This window comes from Corticium candelabrum, chromosome 1, assembly GCF_963422355.1.
Source record: "Corticium candelabrum chromosome 1, ooCorCand1.1, whole genome shotgun sequence".
Classification (NCBI taxonomy): domain Eukaryota; kingdom Metazoa; phylum Porifera; class Homoscleromorpha; order Homosclerophorida; family Plakinidae; genus Corticium; species Corticium candelabrum.
The window spans coordinates 10,895,649-10,911,319 of NC_085085.1; the positions used below are offsets into that span (position 1 = coordinate 10,895,649).

Below are 15,671 nucleotides of genomic sequence, written 5' to 3' on the forward strand. Positions count from 1 at the left end.
GTGTGTGTGTCGGGTGTGTGCCGATTCTGTGCTAGGTTTGTGCCCTTTACTCATGCAGGTGGGCACGTCCCCACTGGCCCACGTGAATGAACTGCAAATAGGAATGATTGTTTACAATATTAGAACAAGAAATGCAAATAAAGATAATATATTATTTGTGGGTAGAAAACCTTGACTGACTATACATGTATATTGATCTCCTAGTATTCACAATCAATAGAAAGCTGCTACTCTCTGAATGGTTGTCATTGTGAAACCATTTAGCACCATTTCTGGTTTCATCTGATTACTGTTTGAGTATGGTTGTTACTCGCACAGTACCATCTAACGATCCCGTCAGACATGTCCCACAGTGCATAGCAGTCGACCAGTCGACTGACACCACAGCAGCCTGGTGACCTCCTAATGTCATAGTTGTGCTCAACATCCCATTCTCGAGCTGAACAGACGACCCAATTGAGTACAAGGATGTGACAACTGTGAGAAGACATGTACATGTACGTACCTTGTACACAAGGCCATGAGTGCTGCCACACGTCAGGACGTATTGGCCATCGGCGTCAAATGCGAAAAGGTTACCTCTTGGAACAGCGGCCAACTCGGACATCCTTGAATTAGCATCCGTAGCTGTACCAAAAAGAGGGTTGCATGCCTCTAGTGGTATTTGGAGGTCTGCGATTCTTTGTCCAATATGATGGAGACTCCATTGTGTGAACTAAATGAGTAACAAATGTATTACTTGCCTAACACTCAAATGTGTTGGGTCTATATGGAAGGACTTGTGTTTGACCTTTCCGTCTTCACCTATGCTGTAGACTGTTGTTTCGTCAGAGCTGAATTGGACAGAGAAAACTTCACCAATGTGAGCTTGCCATCCCATCAGAACATCACACTGTGTCATATCTACATCAATGGAAACTTGCAAGCTTCTACTGTGACACAAGTTGCTGCATGTTTAACATTACCAAACAGACGAATCATGCCATCAGCTGCTCCTGTGACCAATAGATTTCCGTTGTGATTGAATGCAGAACAGTTTATAGCAGTGGGTGCAGGATCCAGAGGGAGATTTTGCTACAATTAGAGAACAATCGTTGGTATATAATTTAGTGTTGCCATAATACATAGTAGAAGAGAGACAATGTGACTTACAGCTGAGAGATAAAAGAGACCAAACACAGAACAGGTGGATACACAATTTTACAAACATCTGCCAGTCAAGTCAGACCAATCCCTTCTGGCTATTGTGCAACCTAGGGCCACAGATCCTGTTTGTCGTATTTGTTGTACGTCTACACCGACAACAACAACAACACACACACACACACACACACACACACACACACACACACACACACACACACACACACACACACACACACACACTCACAACTGCATGGATACCATCTTAGACATGGATAACTGGGGGGGGGTGACCCTGTCTACACCTATCCTTGACAAGGGCTTACTTCATCATTCAAACTAAGCTCAGCACAGATAAGAGCAATTCATTCAGACAAGAGGCTAGATGTTAGATCATCAATTTGGGAAAAGTATCATTCAAACTAAGCTCAGCACAGATAAGAGCAATTCATTCGGACAAGAGGCTAGATGTTAGATCATCAATTTGGGAAAAGTATCAACATAACATTTCAATGGCACACTCTTGCTTGTAGGATGAAGAGTGTCAATTTGGAGGCACTAATGTTTAACTGATGCAATGCTCGAAGTCTACAGCATCTTCTTTGAACTCCTCTACTCAGAACTGAATGATTTCATATTCTTGTTAGTTAAGTTAACACCTTGTGACCTTAGCTGGGTCAAATGTACTAGTATTAGTCAAACTACTATGTAGTGATGGAAAGCCTTTTAACAAACAAACAGGCAGGGAAAGACAGACGTTTGTAGATTGGCAAACAGACAGGCAGACCCACAGACCAAGCCAATGCATTAACATTAACACCTCAGTTTTCATAGCCTTGACATCCCAACAAACTAGAGCACCAGTACACTCGGGTCGCCGCTTTCGTCGTGGACTATGCATTTCTGGCAAAGGATCACCATAACACTTTGCAGTCGGCAAAGAGATTATATCACGTGATATGTCTGCAGCACAGCTGTACACAAGCAGCTGGCCATTCGGACTAGAACTGACAGACAAAACTCTAGGATATTCCGCATCGGCCTCCACATCACAGTATGTCCTCTTTGCTTCTGTGTCATAAAGCCTCAACTTTCCAGTACTTGTCCCAAGCAGCAACAAGCGATCCACTCGATTTGCCCAACCAAGACACAGAAGCTGAGACTTAGACTGAAGAGTAGCTCTAGTCTGAATGGGAGCAAACGACCAGACCCTGGTATCAAACAAGATTACCATCAGTAAACAAACAAGCAAAATACTCCGAAAGAGCCAGACAGACTTCACTAATCCCTCGGTATCGGCACTAGCCACAAGCGAGCCTGTGGTCGAAAAGCAACAATGGCTGATAGCTGCACTGTGTTCTTGATACACCTCCTAGCCACAAAATATAACAACCACATGAGAGACTGGTACAGTAGCAACCGATCGGAATGTCGAAACCTGCCCAAGGACAAGAAACGCTTGGTCCTCGTTAGTCTCGGCTAAACGAGAACACACACACACACGGTCATCGACACGAACGGTACAAATAAGCTCTACGTTTACCCACGACAGGCGTCGTCGTAGCGGTGCGTTTCAACGACATCATCTCAATTGGCAAATCGACCGTAAGACCAACCGCAGTACCAACAGTGGTACCCGTATTAGAAGAAGCTTCTTTCGTCGGCTTAGCAGACTTCCAGTTGGTTGTAGTCTCCATCTGTTGCAGTTTTACTACAGGAGCCGCTTGTTTAGCTGGAGACTGAGCAACAGACGCCATGCTGTATTGCTTCGGCGTACCTTGCTGGGTAACAGCAACATCGCCTCTACAACCAGACATATTGCCAACACGTCAATAAAAAAACAAGAGCCAAACCGACTTTGGCAACACGACGTAATCATCGATGAAATCCACCGTATCAGCCTTTAAGAGCGCCTTTCTGTCCTTTCCATTTCCAGATTTACTTTCACCGTCGACTTGATCTCCTCGCCCTAGCTTTGATGAAGGCATCATACGACCTCTTACTCTTTGGGTAGCCGCATGAGTCGACGCCGCAGCTGTCAAAGCCCGAATCTCGTTTCTTAACTGTCTGTTTGTATCCTCCAGCTCCTTGATTTTCTGTCGTTCATCCTCGTAGCTAAGTAACGTGGGAAGGGGTATACAATGGTCAAAGAAAAACGAACACGACACACGAGCACAATGTTGCAATACAATCAACACGCAAGGTGGATATGCATGTGGTTAAAGACGACACTGAGAAAGTTGTATAGCGATAATGTGAACGTGTCGGTCCAAGCTTTAGAAAAGTACATCTCGAATGACGGATGCTGGTCGGCACTCTTCAAGTATGGGAGAGCTGCAACACACGAAATGCGACCGGTTACGAGACATGCAGGGGACGTTTAGAGCAAGCAGCTACATAACGTATACTGGGTATCTTAAATTGCATTGGTATTAACATTTAGTAATTTCATTGCAGCTTCATGTACATTACAAATACATTTGTGGTCTTAAGTATATAAAATGCTTGGGTAAGTAACACTTACACACACACACAACACGCGGGGACACACACACAACACGCGGGGACACACACACACACACACAACACGCGGACACACACACACACACACAACACGCGGACACACACACACACACAACACACGGACACACACACACACAACACACGGGGACACACACACACACACACACACGCGCGCGGACACACACACACACACGCGCGCGCGGACACACACACACAACACGCGGACACACACACACACAACACGCGGACACACACACACACACACACACAACACGCGGGGACACACACACACACACACACACACACACACACACACACACACAGTGATCAGTGTCGGTAAAATTTCACTTGCCGATACCTCATGTGCAGGTCTGGCACCTCACGGGTTAACAGATGTGGTTCTATAATGGCGACTCAAGCCAGTGGCATCTGGGGTCTTATTTTGCAGTCTTGGCAGTAGACAACAGTAAGGCATTCGTAAATATGTTCAGAAAGTGTTTCGAGAGGTGAAACAATCCAAAAAATTTACAATACCTCAAATCTTAGAAAACGCCTAACAAGTTTAGGTTGCTGGAGGATTCAGAAAAGGGGCGTAGACAAGAAAAGCAGCAGTCAATGATCAACGAAATTAGTTGCCTTATATAACGGGGAGATGATTGCTGTAAACAAGTAAGTACTAGTACTAATGTTGAAGACAAGGCTTTTGTTTTTTAATTAATCAATGTTTTTTTTGATTTACCGTATGTCCACAATTAGTGCCCTATGGGGCACTATTTTTCATAGTTCTGAAGCATGAGCTGCAATTCGAGCATGGGGCATTATTATACTATTTCACAAGCACAGAGACTGTTGCATTGCTTGTGTGCAACAATGCAACACACTACACAAACAACAAAAACAAACTACCTAATCGCTAATTTACCCGTGTGGAGAATGGGATGGTGGGCTAGTATATATATATATATATATATATATATATATATATATATATATATATATATATATATATATATATAGTCATACTGGTATGTATCCTGGATACTTTCACTTCACTTGAGTCGTATTCCTGGTCTGCTGCATACGTTGAATCTTCATCGTCACTCAGTTATTAAATCTGGGTGTTTGTCTCATCTCAAACGTACACATTGATAAACACCGCATGCATATCTAAAACTGGGTTTGAATACTACCCCAGTGGGGCACTAATCAAGCATGGGGCATTATTATTGTTATTATGGGGTCGCCATGGTTCATTATTTGAGCATGGAGCACAATTTGAACACACACACACACACACACACACACACACACACACACACGCGTGCACACACACACACACACAACACACGGACAGACACAACACACACACACACACACACACACACACACAACACACGGACAGACACAACACACACACACACACACACACAACACACGGACAGACACAACACACACACACACACACACACACACACACACACACACACACACACACACACACACCAAACCAATCTTTCCATTCCGATTGACTCTGCAGTTCTACCGCCATACGATCAAAGAAATCGACGACCCTCTCCTGCCGATTGTTCTGAAGACACTGCACGAGATAGAGCTTGTACAGGCAGTTTTCCAGCGTCTTGACGGCGCTCGCGAACGACTCCGAGAGTCGAGTGAAAAAGCGACGATTCAAGTACGTCCAGAAATCTTTCGTACTCTGTAAGTCATTGCTCGATATGTACGACAACAACTGCTGCACGATCTTATCAATCTACGATTGACAATATCAAGAAAAAATTAAATAACACGAAGAGCCACGCCCACATTTGGTCTACTTTGAGGCCTTTGTCTTTGTCTAGTCTTAAATCCGCTTCGAACGCTTTCAGCGTGTTCGTAAAGCCGCGAAATAAGAGATACTCCTTGACGGCATCGTCTAGAAAGCCCGTAGCCGCCGCCATCGATCAACACAGCCACGTGACCATTTGTGTTCACGTGACCTTTGCGCTCACGTGACTACCTGCGCTCGCGCACTCGCGCGTGTTGTCGGAACTCGAGGTAATCAGGAAGGAGGAAGAGAAACGATGGATGAGGAGTGGAACTGCGGACAGTGCGACCTTCTCAACGCGTCGACGCTGTCTAGCTGTGCCGTGTGTAAGGCTCCCCGTACGAGGTCGAGCGACCCGGTTTCTCACCTCGCACTCACCTCGCTCACCTTGTCCGAGGGAACGACGCTCATTCGCGACTCGCGAGCTCACCAGACGTTCGACACGTCGAAGCCGCTGCTTCTCGACGACTTCATCTGTCCGCCGAGCGGCGCGTCGACGTCCCGCAAGCAGAACAAGAGTCGCTACAAGCTCTCGAATTCTCTTTCGACTTCGCTTTCGGCGTCGGCGCAGTGCAAATGGACGTGTTTGTCGTGCACGTACGACAACTGGCCGAACGCGAGCCGCTGCACTATGTGTAAGGCGCCTCGTCGTCCGCTGTCGGTCAAGACGAGACGTGCACAGCAACAGCAAAACCACAATGGGGGGAATGGCGGCGGAGGCGGCAGCGGCGGCGGAGGCGGCAGCGGCGGCGGAGGCGGCAGCGGCAGCGCGTCGAACACGGCCTTGTTGGGCGGTTCGAACGTCGGCGGCGGTCGAGGCGGTCTGCCGGTCGTCGAGCAGTCAGGTTGGGCTGCTGGTCGAGCTTCCGCCGTTTCTCGGAGCGGCGCGAGAGGTAAGGCGCTCGCTCACAATCGTTCGTCGGGCAGTCCGACGAGGAAATGGGTGTGCAAGACGTGTACGTACGAAAACTGGCCGAAGACTGTGCGTTGTACGATTTGTCGGGCCGTCCGCTCGCCCATTCAATCGCCTCTTGTGGAGGATTATCCGGGTGATCGAGTGTTGTCGAGCGATCGGGTTCAGCGCAGAAATTCGTTTCGGTGTTCGCCCGCGTCGTCGCCGATCGAGCGCTGCTCGGTGACGCTGAGCGAATGGGAGACGAGTCGGAGTGAGCGTAATGAGAGAGAACACGGTCATCAAGTGAGAAATCGTATGAATCGGACGGACTGGCTGTTTCTAAAGGTGTACACGAAATATTAATTTTTAGATATTTTTGTAATACATAACATATTAAATTTTATATAAATAAATCTATAGTTTTATTGTAATTCATATAAAAGAATAATTGTTGTATGTTTGAATCAATTTTAGATTTATGTATTTCATGAAATGTTAACTTTATATCAAAATGTTAATTTTATGTATTATATTATATATACAAAAAATTGTCTGATTGGGGTAACATGCAGAGGAAAAAGACGGGCGGGCGGAGTTTTTATTTTTATTTTTTTAATTATTATCAATCATCATTGGAGTAAGTGTCTGTCATCGCAGTTTGCACGCTACATGAGTACATCGTCCACTCGATCATCGAATTCAACCTCCTGCAACACCTCACGAAGACTAGAGTCACCAGACACACGAAGAATCTTTGCCATCTCTGAAATCGCGTGCCCCTCGGACATGGATATGCACAGGGCAACACTAGACATCTTATTTCTCAGCATGCGCATGCACAAAAAACAGCGGACGTCCAAACATGGCACGCTGAGTACATCATCCACTTGATCACTGAATCCAACTTCCTGTAAGACTACAGTCACCAGACACACAAAGAATCTTGCCATCTCTCAAAACACTTGCCCCTCGAACGGGTATGACCAAGCCAACAGAAAACATGTTTAAATAAAAAAAACTCAGCGGCACTAGAGCTCCAAACACAGGTGGGTGGGTTATCCCAATCAGACAATTTTGTCGGTGCTGCCTTATATATTTTATTAAATGTGATTTTTGTGTTTAGACCAAATTTATATTGCTTGTATTTTATAGTAGCTCATTAAATATTGTTGACTTGTTTTTAGTCAAAGTCAAATTTATTTATATATTAGAGTAGTTTATAAAATATTAATTGTTGCCTTCATCAGGAGTTTTATTGTCATTTGTTTGTTTTATTATATATTTTATTAAATACAAATTGTTTAAATCTAATTTACATTTTATATACTGTACACTTCTTCAAATAGTGGCCGACCTCGAATAGAAGCCGCCCTTGTTTGAAGTTTCAGCTGAAGAGGCTTGTTGAGGCCGCACTAGTGTGTAAAGTTACTGGTCATGCTCATGTCATGCTTTTGATGCTTCCGTGTCAATCTCATCTTGTCTATAAATTATATTTTATCGAAACAACATACAGCAATATGTACAGGTAATAGTCATGGCATTTACAGCTAAACTTGCTGCAGTTGGCACCTTCAAGTGTCTGATTATGTCAACAGAAAGAAATGTGACCAATGTCACGGTGTGCAGTAGAGACTTAAAAATACGTAGAGGCTGTGGCCACTATTCGAAGAAATATGGTACATTAATTTTGTATTAATTTATATAAAATATAATAGATTTATTGAAACAATAAATTTTAATGTTATATGTTTTGCTGTAAGGCTTGCCAAGGGGTGGTTAATAACGAGATTAAACCGGTGATGGCATATGTCAGCAATGGTGGTCACTTGGCTCGTCAGTTGACTGACGACGACTTGGTTGTTCTCGGTTGTCCGTCGGCATATGAAGCTGGACACACACTTGTGCATTTGGCTTTGCGTTTCAAACGGGAAGAAGTTCTGTCTGCTATGTTGACGCCGGCACTCACCGACGCTCACAAGCGATTGCCGAACCATGCGAATGAGGAGCTGGCTACGACTGTACGGAAATACATGGCAAACAGTTTACAACAGAGGAAGGGAGACTGGCCGTGCTACTTCATAGTTGAAAGCACCGTGTTTTCGTTACCATCAGGTAAACAAGTTGTTTTAGAAATAGTGACTAGAGTGAAGCTATAATTAGAGTTTACACTCTGAGGCTAAACATCTTGTCAGTGTTCAAAATTTTATGGTAGACTTAGTTGTCATCTTGGCGACCTCACAAAGTTCTTAGTCATCAAGGTTCTTAGGAGTTTAAGACTTTTACATATTTATGCAATAATGGATCGATGGGACTGACCGACTGTGTCAGTCACGGAAGTTGCGTCATTCTATTAACATCCATCACAGAAGTTTCATCATTAGGGTCAGCTGACGCGTCACGAAAGTTGCGTCATTATTCATTGTGCTTATACTAGAACAACAACAAGAAACTGTGGTGCATGGATGTTTAGAATGGTGCAACTTCTGTGACAGACGGAGGGAGGAAGTCCACCACAGTCGAGTCCTAGAGAGAGAGAGAGAGAGAGTCCGGTCCCCGGCGAGTTGAGTCCGAGAGTAGGCTGTAGCCCATTCGAAATCGCACCCGTATGGCACTTGTATACCCGCGCGCATTTGTATGGACGGACGTTATCACACATAGTGCAATTAGAATAGTATACAGTTGTATAATATGCTGAGCAACTGTGGAAAAATTTCATGCGTCTCAGCTGGTATTTCGTAAATATCAAATAATAAAACTGATTGTTCTGGCAACTAAATGAAATCCCAGGATTTCAGAGGTGTCACTCTCAGTCCGACCTGAGTAATTTCACTATTTCACTCTACAGCATAAAACAACAATATTGGGTCCACCATTACTTGAGTGACTTTAGTGGTCAGGATGGCAACCTCGCTGGTGGTCACATGAACTCAGTTCTCAAATGATGACCACTTTTACTTATGAACACTGCTTGTGGTTGGGTTATATTGGCTGGGTCTGATGATGACCTTGTGGTGAGAGAGGATTTATCAACAACAGTACAGTGTAGGTACCATGGATTGTCTAGTTGGTAGATCAGATCAGATCCTGATCGTTTTTTGCAGGAGTCTGAACACATTTCTTTATGTGGTACGATCATGGTAGGAATATATCCTGAGTGTGGTGCGATAGCTCAGTTGGTTAGAGAATCATCCTATGGAGTAATTGCATCCTGGACCTTGTAGGGTTGCAGGTTCAAGTCACAGTGATGGCGAGCTATGGCATAATTTCCTTGGCAAGAAACCTACACACAATTGCCTCTCTTGACTCAGGAGTATAAATGAGTACCTGGTCTTTGACTGGGGTGGCAAAGGCCTCCGACTGCGACAAAGTCCATCAGCTACTGGGGTCCGGGTGGTACTTCGGGTACCCACACCACAGTTGGCATCGCAGTCGGTGCTCCTGCGAGCACCTGGCCAGGCTCCAGGAGATTGCTCAGCAGGGCCCATAGCTTCTGCTTAGTGCACAGGAACCCAGCCATCTGGCTGGGGGCATTACCATTTAACGGCAGCTCCTTATTCATTTGCCATTTTTTGCATATCTAGAGAGCAATCTGTATGGAGGTGAAATGATTCGAGTGTCTGTTACACAAGATGTGTTTGTGTTCGAACAGAAAATAATCACCAAAGAAATGTTGTTGATGTTTAGTCACCTTTATATATGTACTGTATGTGCTGACAATTTTTTCTTTCCTCAATTTTTTATGTGGCGCAAGTGGAATAGGAGATAGGATTTTTTGTACTTTTAGAGCTTAGAGTTTGTCACGTTGAGATTAATTAAGAGCCCAACATTTAGTTGATTTGCATGAAGAAGTGTTGAGGTGGTATATGGAGTGTTGAGAATGAAGAATGTGCAATTCTTTCTTGACTTAGCTTGTTGCTCTTTTATGCCTCTTGCTAGCGAATTAGTTTAAAGACGATGAGCTGTGTCGACATGCGTGCGAACATGCACACACTTGGCTAATACATTTACGTTTATTGACTACTGGAGCTGGTATCTAGATTGTTGAGGTCTGCTTGTACATTGGGTTGCTCTTGTGACATACTTCACTACTCGTTTGTGTGTGTGTGTGTGTGTGTGTGTGTGTGTGTGTGTGTGTGTGTGTGTGTGTGTGTGTGTGTGTGGTGTGTCTGTCTGTCTGTCTGTCTGTCTGTAAACACGATATCTCTTGAATGGCCTAACATATTAATAGTAGGGCTCTATAAGGGCAACTCTCCTCACCATGGACGAGTAGCCAACCTACATTTTCTTGCCCACAATTTTGCGGTGAGGGCAATACTAGACAGCACGGTCGTGATCAGATGTCAAGCATCAACATATCTTAATTGATATACTATTCTACTCTACGCTAATTGTTAAAGTTGCACTTGCGTAACACAACAGTACTGGTTATAATATCATACTCAGAAACAAATAAGAAACAATTGTATCTTCCTTAAAGTACCACTTTTTAGTGAAAATGTACTCAAGAAACAAGTTTATTTGAAACGTAATCAGATCACTGTGTTGTCCCATTCTGTTCGAACTCCAACCCACGTTAGAACTCAATCAGCTGAGAAACACAATCTTAAACACCAACATAAATTAACCCTTCGTATTTTACTGTTGCCCAATTAGCTGTGGCTTATTACATGCCATGGTGTGTTTGTTGCCTATATAGCCTGAGTAGAGTGACAAAGACAGGTGACCGTTGCTCAGCAAACAGTAGAAATTGTGGACGTAGTACTCGCCATTGGCGTGTGGCGAGATTACCATAGAAAGAGTTTAGTCGCAATTGCGAGTAAATTACACACCTCGTCGAGCCCTGCAATATGAAATTTTCTGAATATGAAAATGTTGCCAAATCTGAGTTCAAAGATAGTCTGTCACCCTCTCTGAACAGATGTCTTGAAGATGGGCACTCGAATTATGGGATCTCGTTGTAGATGGGTTAGGGTTAGTTGACTTACGTTAGTTATATGAACATTGGTGTCAGAATGTTATCTGTATAAAGCGACTTTGTGATTAGGTATTGAAACATAGTGAGCTTGACTTATTGCTGTGTACTGTATGTAGAAGTTAAAAGTTTGTCTAAGGCGGCGCAACAGCAGCTGTTGGACGACATAGTCGACAAGAACGTACAGCAAGGTTGGATGCGTTTGGTCTAGACATCTCGAGCTTGCGTTGCATTCGTTTCATTTGTAGTTTTAGAGGACGATTCTCCTGTAATTAACTGGTCGCGTGAGTTGGTGTGCGATTATGGCAGTCGACTGTATCCTCTCTGGAACAGAACAGCCGGAGATTGTCTACTCGATTCGGTTCTTCAGGCGACATGGAGTGTATTTGATCGAGAGGGAGCACTGAGATCGGCACTGTATACCTGTTTGAGTGAAGGAGCATCAAAGTATGACCGACCGTCTTGGTATTCTAGTCATTGTTTGCATGTGTTTGTTTACATTTGTCTGTCTGTTTGTCTGTCTGTCTGTCTGTCTGTTTGTCTGTCTGTCCGTATGTCTGCCTGTCCGTATGTCTGCCTGTCTGTCTGTCAATACATATATTTTCAAACATTGAACTATTGTACACCATCTAAGCAAAGTAACTAAATACTACCCAAGCCTTGGCTCTGCCTATGAGTATTTATGTTTATGTGGCTGTCTCTTGAAACAATCTTCTTTATTTTACTGTCAATCACTCTAGCATTTGATTGTTGTAGACACACAGAAAACACAGGTCTCCAGTATGTCTTGAAGGTTAATGCATTTGGCTTTCCGTCTTCGTCTCTTGATAGCTGTGACAGTTTCTTCAAATAGTCTTCAGCTTTCTGTCCCCAACAGCCAAAATGTTTGAAGACTACAGGCATAAATGTTGGTTGAAAACCTCCAGGCAAGAGCTCCTGGTCTTCCTTTTTGATTTTCAGATTTCTCTTCTGGTTGCTGCTGCTCTCTGAGTTGTAGCTGACAAAAACTTCAATGTCATTACTCCAGGGATGAGCCAGTGCAATATCCTCTTCAAGATCCACCCTCAATGCCGAATCAAACGCGACCATGTCTGATCTGTCTTCAGAATTGACGTACCTTCCTCTGGGTTCTTTATGTAATGTAGTTGACTCAAACAGTCTGACCATGCTGAAACCATGTTGTTATGGCTGATTACCGGACCATCCTCCAGTCTTACATGTTATTACAGTTGGTATCCATCTGAGTCTAATTCTTTCCCTCGGTCACACTGACCAGAAGCCAAAGGCATTTGGCAGCCCAGTCTCATTATCTGTCTGTCTGTCTATCTGTTTGTCTGTTTTCTTTCTGTTTGTGTTGTTTGTCTGTTAGTGTTAGCCGTTTATTGTTTACTTGATGTTGACAGGTTCTATGCTCGATGGCGTGAATGGGAGACACTGCAAGCCAGTGCGTTGAACTACTCGGTTCCCGATTATCAGTGGGAGCAAGACTGGGACAACCTGGTAATGTGTGCCAGTCAACCCGGGAGAGCATTAGAACAGATGCACGTCTTTGTTCTGGCTCACATTTTACGAAGACCGATCATTGTATATGGTGTAAAGTATGTAAAAAGTTTTCGAGGAGAAACACTCGACTTGGCCAAGTTCCAAGGTGAACAACTATGGCACGTTTTCAATGCTTGATAATTAAATATCTGTACCTAAGGTAATTACAGGAATGAATGCATGAGTTGAAAAGCTCTGTGAGTGAAATCTGTTGGACAAAAAAGTACCATGACAGAGGAAGTCTCTCTGTACTTTCAAGACTTTGTTCTCGTAACTACTGTTTCATAAAGAAAACAGTTTTCCGCCTCGAAAAACTTCATATATACAGAAGTTATTTGCACGTGTGCTTTTTATTATGATGTGCTCTGCTGGTAAGTGGAAGGCGTCGGGAGATTTGTTTTCGCAGAAGAAGATAAAGACACCTCGTTTAGAGTTTGGGTTTGTTTGTCAACGTGAAATGCCTACACCAAAGCCAATCATTTAAGTGAATTGTTAGTGACGAAGATGACAGAAGACAAATAGAGATTAAGTTGAAAAATATCTAATTAATTAAGGAAGGTGCACCTTGAAAAGAACTTGATTTGATAAAAAATAGAAAGATTTCAGTGACTTTTAAAAATAGGATCAGTAGGTCAAATTAGTAGCAAGAGTGATGCAGCCGTTTACCAAATAGGATAAGAAGACAAGCAAGCTGTTGATAACTGAGATTTTTGCTTTCCAATGAGGCACTCCCATACAAGTTGGTCTAGTTTACATGTCAGTATTAGAGGTAGTGCTACTTATTGTGTGTTGATCTTGTGGTACAGTAACACGGGATGAAGTTATGTCCACATGAAATGACTCCCGTATTTCAGGGTTCTGCTGTTGTAATGCTCTCGAGAATATGTGTGTCTGTGTGTCTTGTGATGTACCTGCTAGCTTATGTGCTTATGTCCGAGTTGATTTTCAATAACTTTGTGACACAGGTGCGTGTGTGTGTGTGTGTGTGTGTGTGTGTGTGTGTGTGTGTGTGTGTGTGTGTGTGTGTGTGTGTGTGTGTGTGTGTGTGTGTGTGTGTGTGTGTGTGTCTATTGCAATAGGATGTCTGACATTTAATACCGAGTCAAAGTGTCTCTTCCAACGATCTAACTGATTGTTGGTACAAAGTAGTTTCTGACCATGCTCATGAGCCAAGATGGTGGATTCGTTGCTGAAATTGATGCTCATATAAGCAAAGCAAGTAAATTTTTTGGTTCCTGGAAGAAAAGGGTATTTACCAACAGACAGTTTTCAATCTCCACAAAGATGAAAGTTTTTCGTGCTTTGGTGAGACCTGTTTTGCTATATGGATGTGAGACTTGGTCTGTTACACAACCAAACTTGCAACGCTTAATACATTCCACATGCGGTGCATTCAATCGATTCTTGGTGTCTCAAGATGGAATAAAATCAAGAATTCAGATGATTTAGAACGAGCATGTGAAGACCCTATTGCTATGACAATACAGAAACGATTGCAATGGCTGGGCCATCTGCTGCACATGAGTGACAATCGTCCCCAAAAACAACTAGTTTGCAGCAGACTTAGTAATGCAACAAGACCAACACATGGGCCTAAACAGAGATGGATAGATGTTGTCACAAGAGATCTCAGGTCATTACATATCAGTCGTTGTGATGCTGATGATCGTGCTGCTTGGAGAAGCGCTATTATGCTGCGTTGCCAAAACCCTTAGTGGGTATGGTGGAATCAAGGTCAAGGTGTGTGTGTGTGTGTGTGTGTGTGTAAAAGTAAAATCTGGGGAACACCACATAAGTGAACCACGTTGTGTACACAATTAATATCAATGAAGATTTCATGGTATAATATGTTGTATACGTAGTCAGCAGTTAATACGCAGTTTGTGCATTTAATCTTTGTATCTCATTGTGTAGGTATATATCTTCCTCTTCTTTGGGAAGCCAGTTTCTGTTACAAGAGTCCTGTTGCTCTGGCATATACACGTGGTCACTTCTCAGCTCTTATCGCCATTGATGGTGGCTGCAGCGAGAATGCAGTAGCAGAGGCATCAAATATAGAAAGCAGACATTCTGCATCCCATGCTCACTGGCTACCATTAGTAGATCATGAAGGCAGTCTTCTACCCGTTCATTTCTTGACTAAACCAGAGGTGGGTTTTTCTTTTGTGTGATAGAGTTTCTATCGTCAGTGTTTGTTGTTGTATGTAGCTTGGAAATGAGGACCACTTGTTACGAGAGTCATTGATCTGCGACTTTACTCTTGGGGGTATATTGGTTGCCAAACAGAAGTGTAGTGTTCAGGTTCATCTTGTGTCTCAGTTAGTTGACGATTGGCTTGACAAATACCGAAAACTGAGTTCGTTTGAGACAGAGTCACTATAATGAAAGCTGCTGGCATTAAGGCCTTCATGTCCACGTTTGTTGAGTTACTGTGGACTGTTAAACTGTATGTAATGTGTCTATTGGTTCTGTCTATTTGTTGCACATTTGCTGTTCAGAAGAAAAATATTTATTGAAAGATTTTTGCGAATTTCTGTACGACAATGTGGAAAAGACGAAATTAGATACGGGGCATACAAGTACATACTGAACATGATCCAGACATAATGTTAATTCAACCTTGCAGTTTCTAGAGTCAGTGTGACCATTATTTCACTGGCTTGTTTCTAGGAACACTTGGAAGCCAATTCGACGGGCACATGGATCCCCGTCTTAGTAGTTTTCCACTTCAGGTTTGTGCTCCAGTTGCTTGCTTTTCAGAAAGGATGATGTGT

The 15,671-nt window shown here is 43.4% G+C and overlaps 2 protein-coding genes across 2 annotated transcripts; one reads left to right on the forward strand and one right to left on the reverse strand.

Annotated features, from left to right (window-relative positions):
- Positions 1 to 35: 35 nt before the first annotated feature.
- LOC134179638 (WD repeat-containing protein 91-like) lies at positions 36 to 5,658 on the reverse strand. The gene is made up of 12 exons (XM_062646577.1): positions 5,499 to 5,658; positions 5,170 to 5,434; positions 3,355 to 3,477; positions 3,001 to 3,277; positions 2,687 to 2,946; positions 2,582 to 2,622; positions 2,421 to 2,515; positions 1,964 to 2,354; positions 966 to 1,074; positions 791 to 903; positions 506 to 715; positions 36 to 439 (listed from the first exon to the last, which is right to left on the reverse strand). The coding sequence occupies exons 1-12, from the start codon at positions 5,619 to 5,621 to the stop codon at positions 287 to 289; spliced, it is 2,160 nt and encodes a 719-aa protein (XP_062502561.1). The 5' UTR covers positions 5,622 to 5,658; the 3' UTR covers positions 36 to 286.
- Positions 5,659 to 5,692: 34 nt separating this feature from the next.
- LOC134179628 (ubiquitin thioesterase ZRANB1-like) lies at positions 5,693 to 15,438 on the forward strand. The gene is made up of 7 exons (XM_062646567.1): positions 5,693 to 6,728; positions 8,144 to 8,495; positions 11,475 to 11,546; positions 11,604 to 11,802; positions 12,759 to 13,003; positions 14,812 to 15,047; positions 15,106 to 15,438. Exons 1-7 carry the CDS (start codon positions 5,745 to 5,747, stop codon positions 15,277 to 15,279), a joined length of 2,262 nt encoding a protein of 753 aa, XP_062502551.1. The 5' UTR covers positions 5,693 to 5,744; the 3' UTR covers positions 15,280 to 15,438.
- Positions 15,439 to 15,671: the final 233 nt, after the last annotated feature.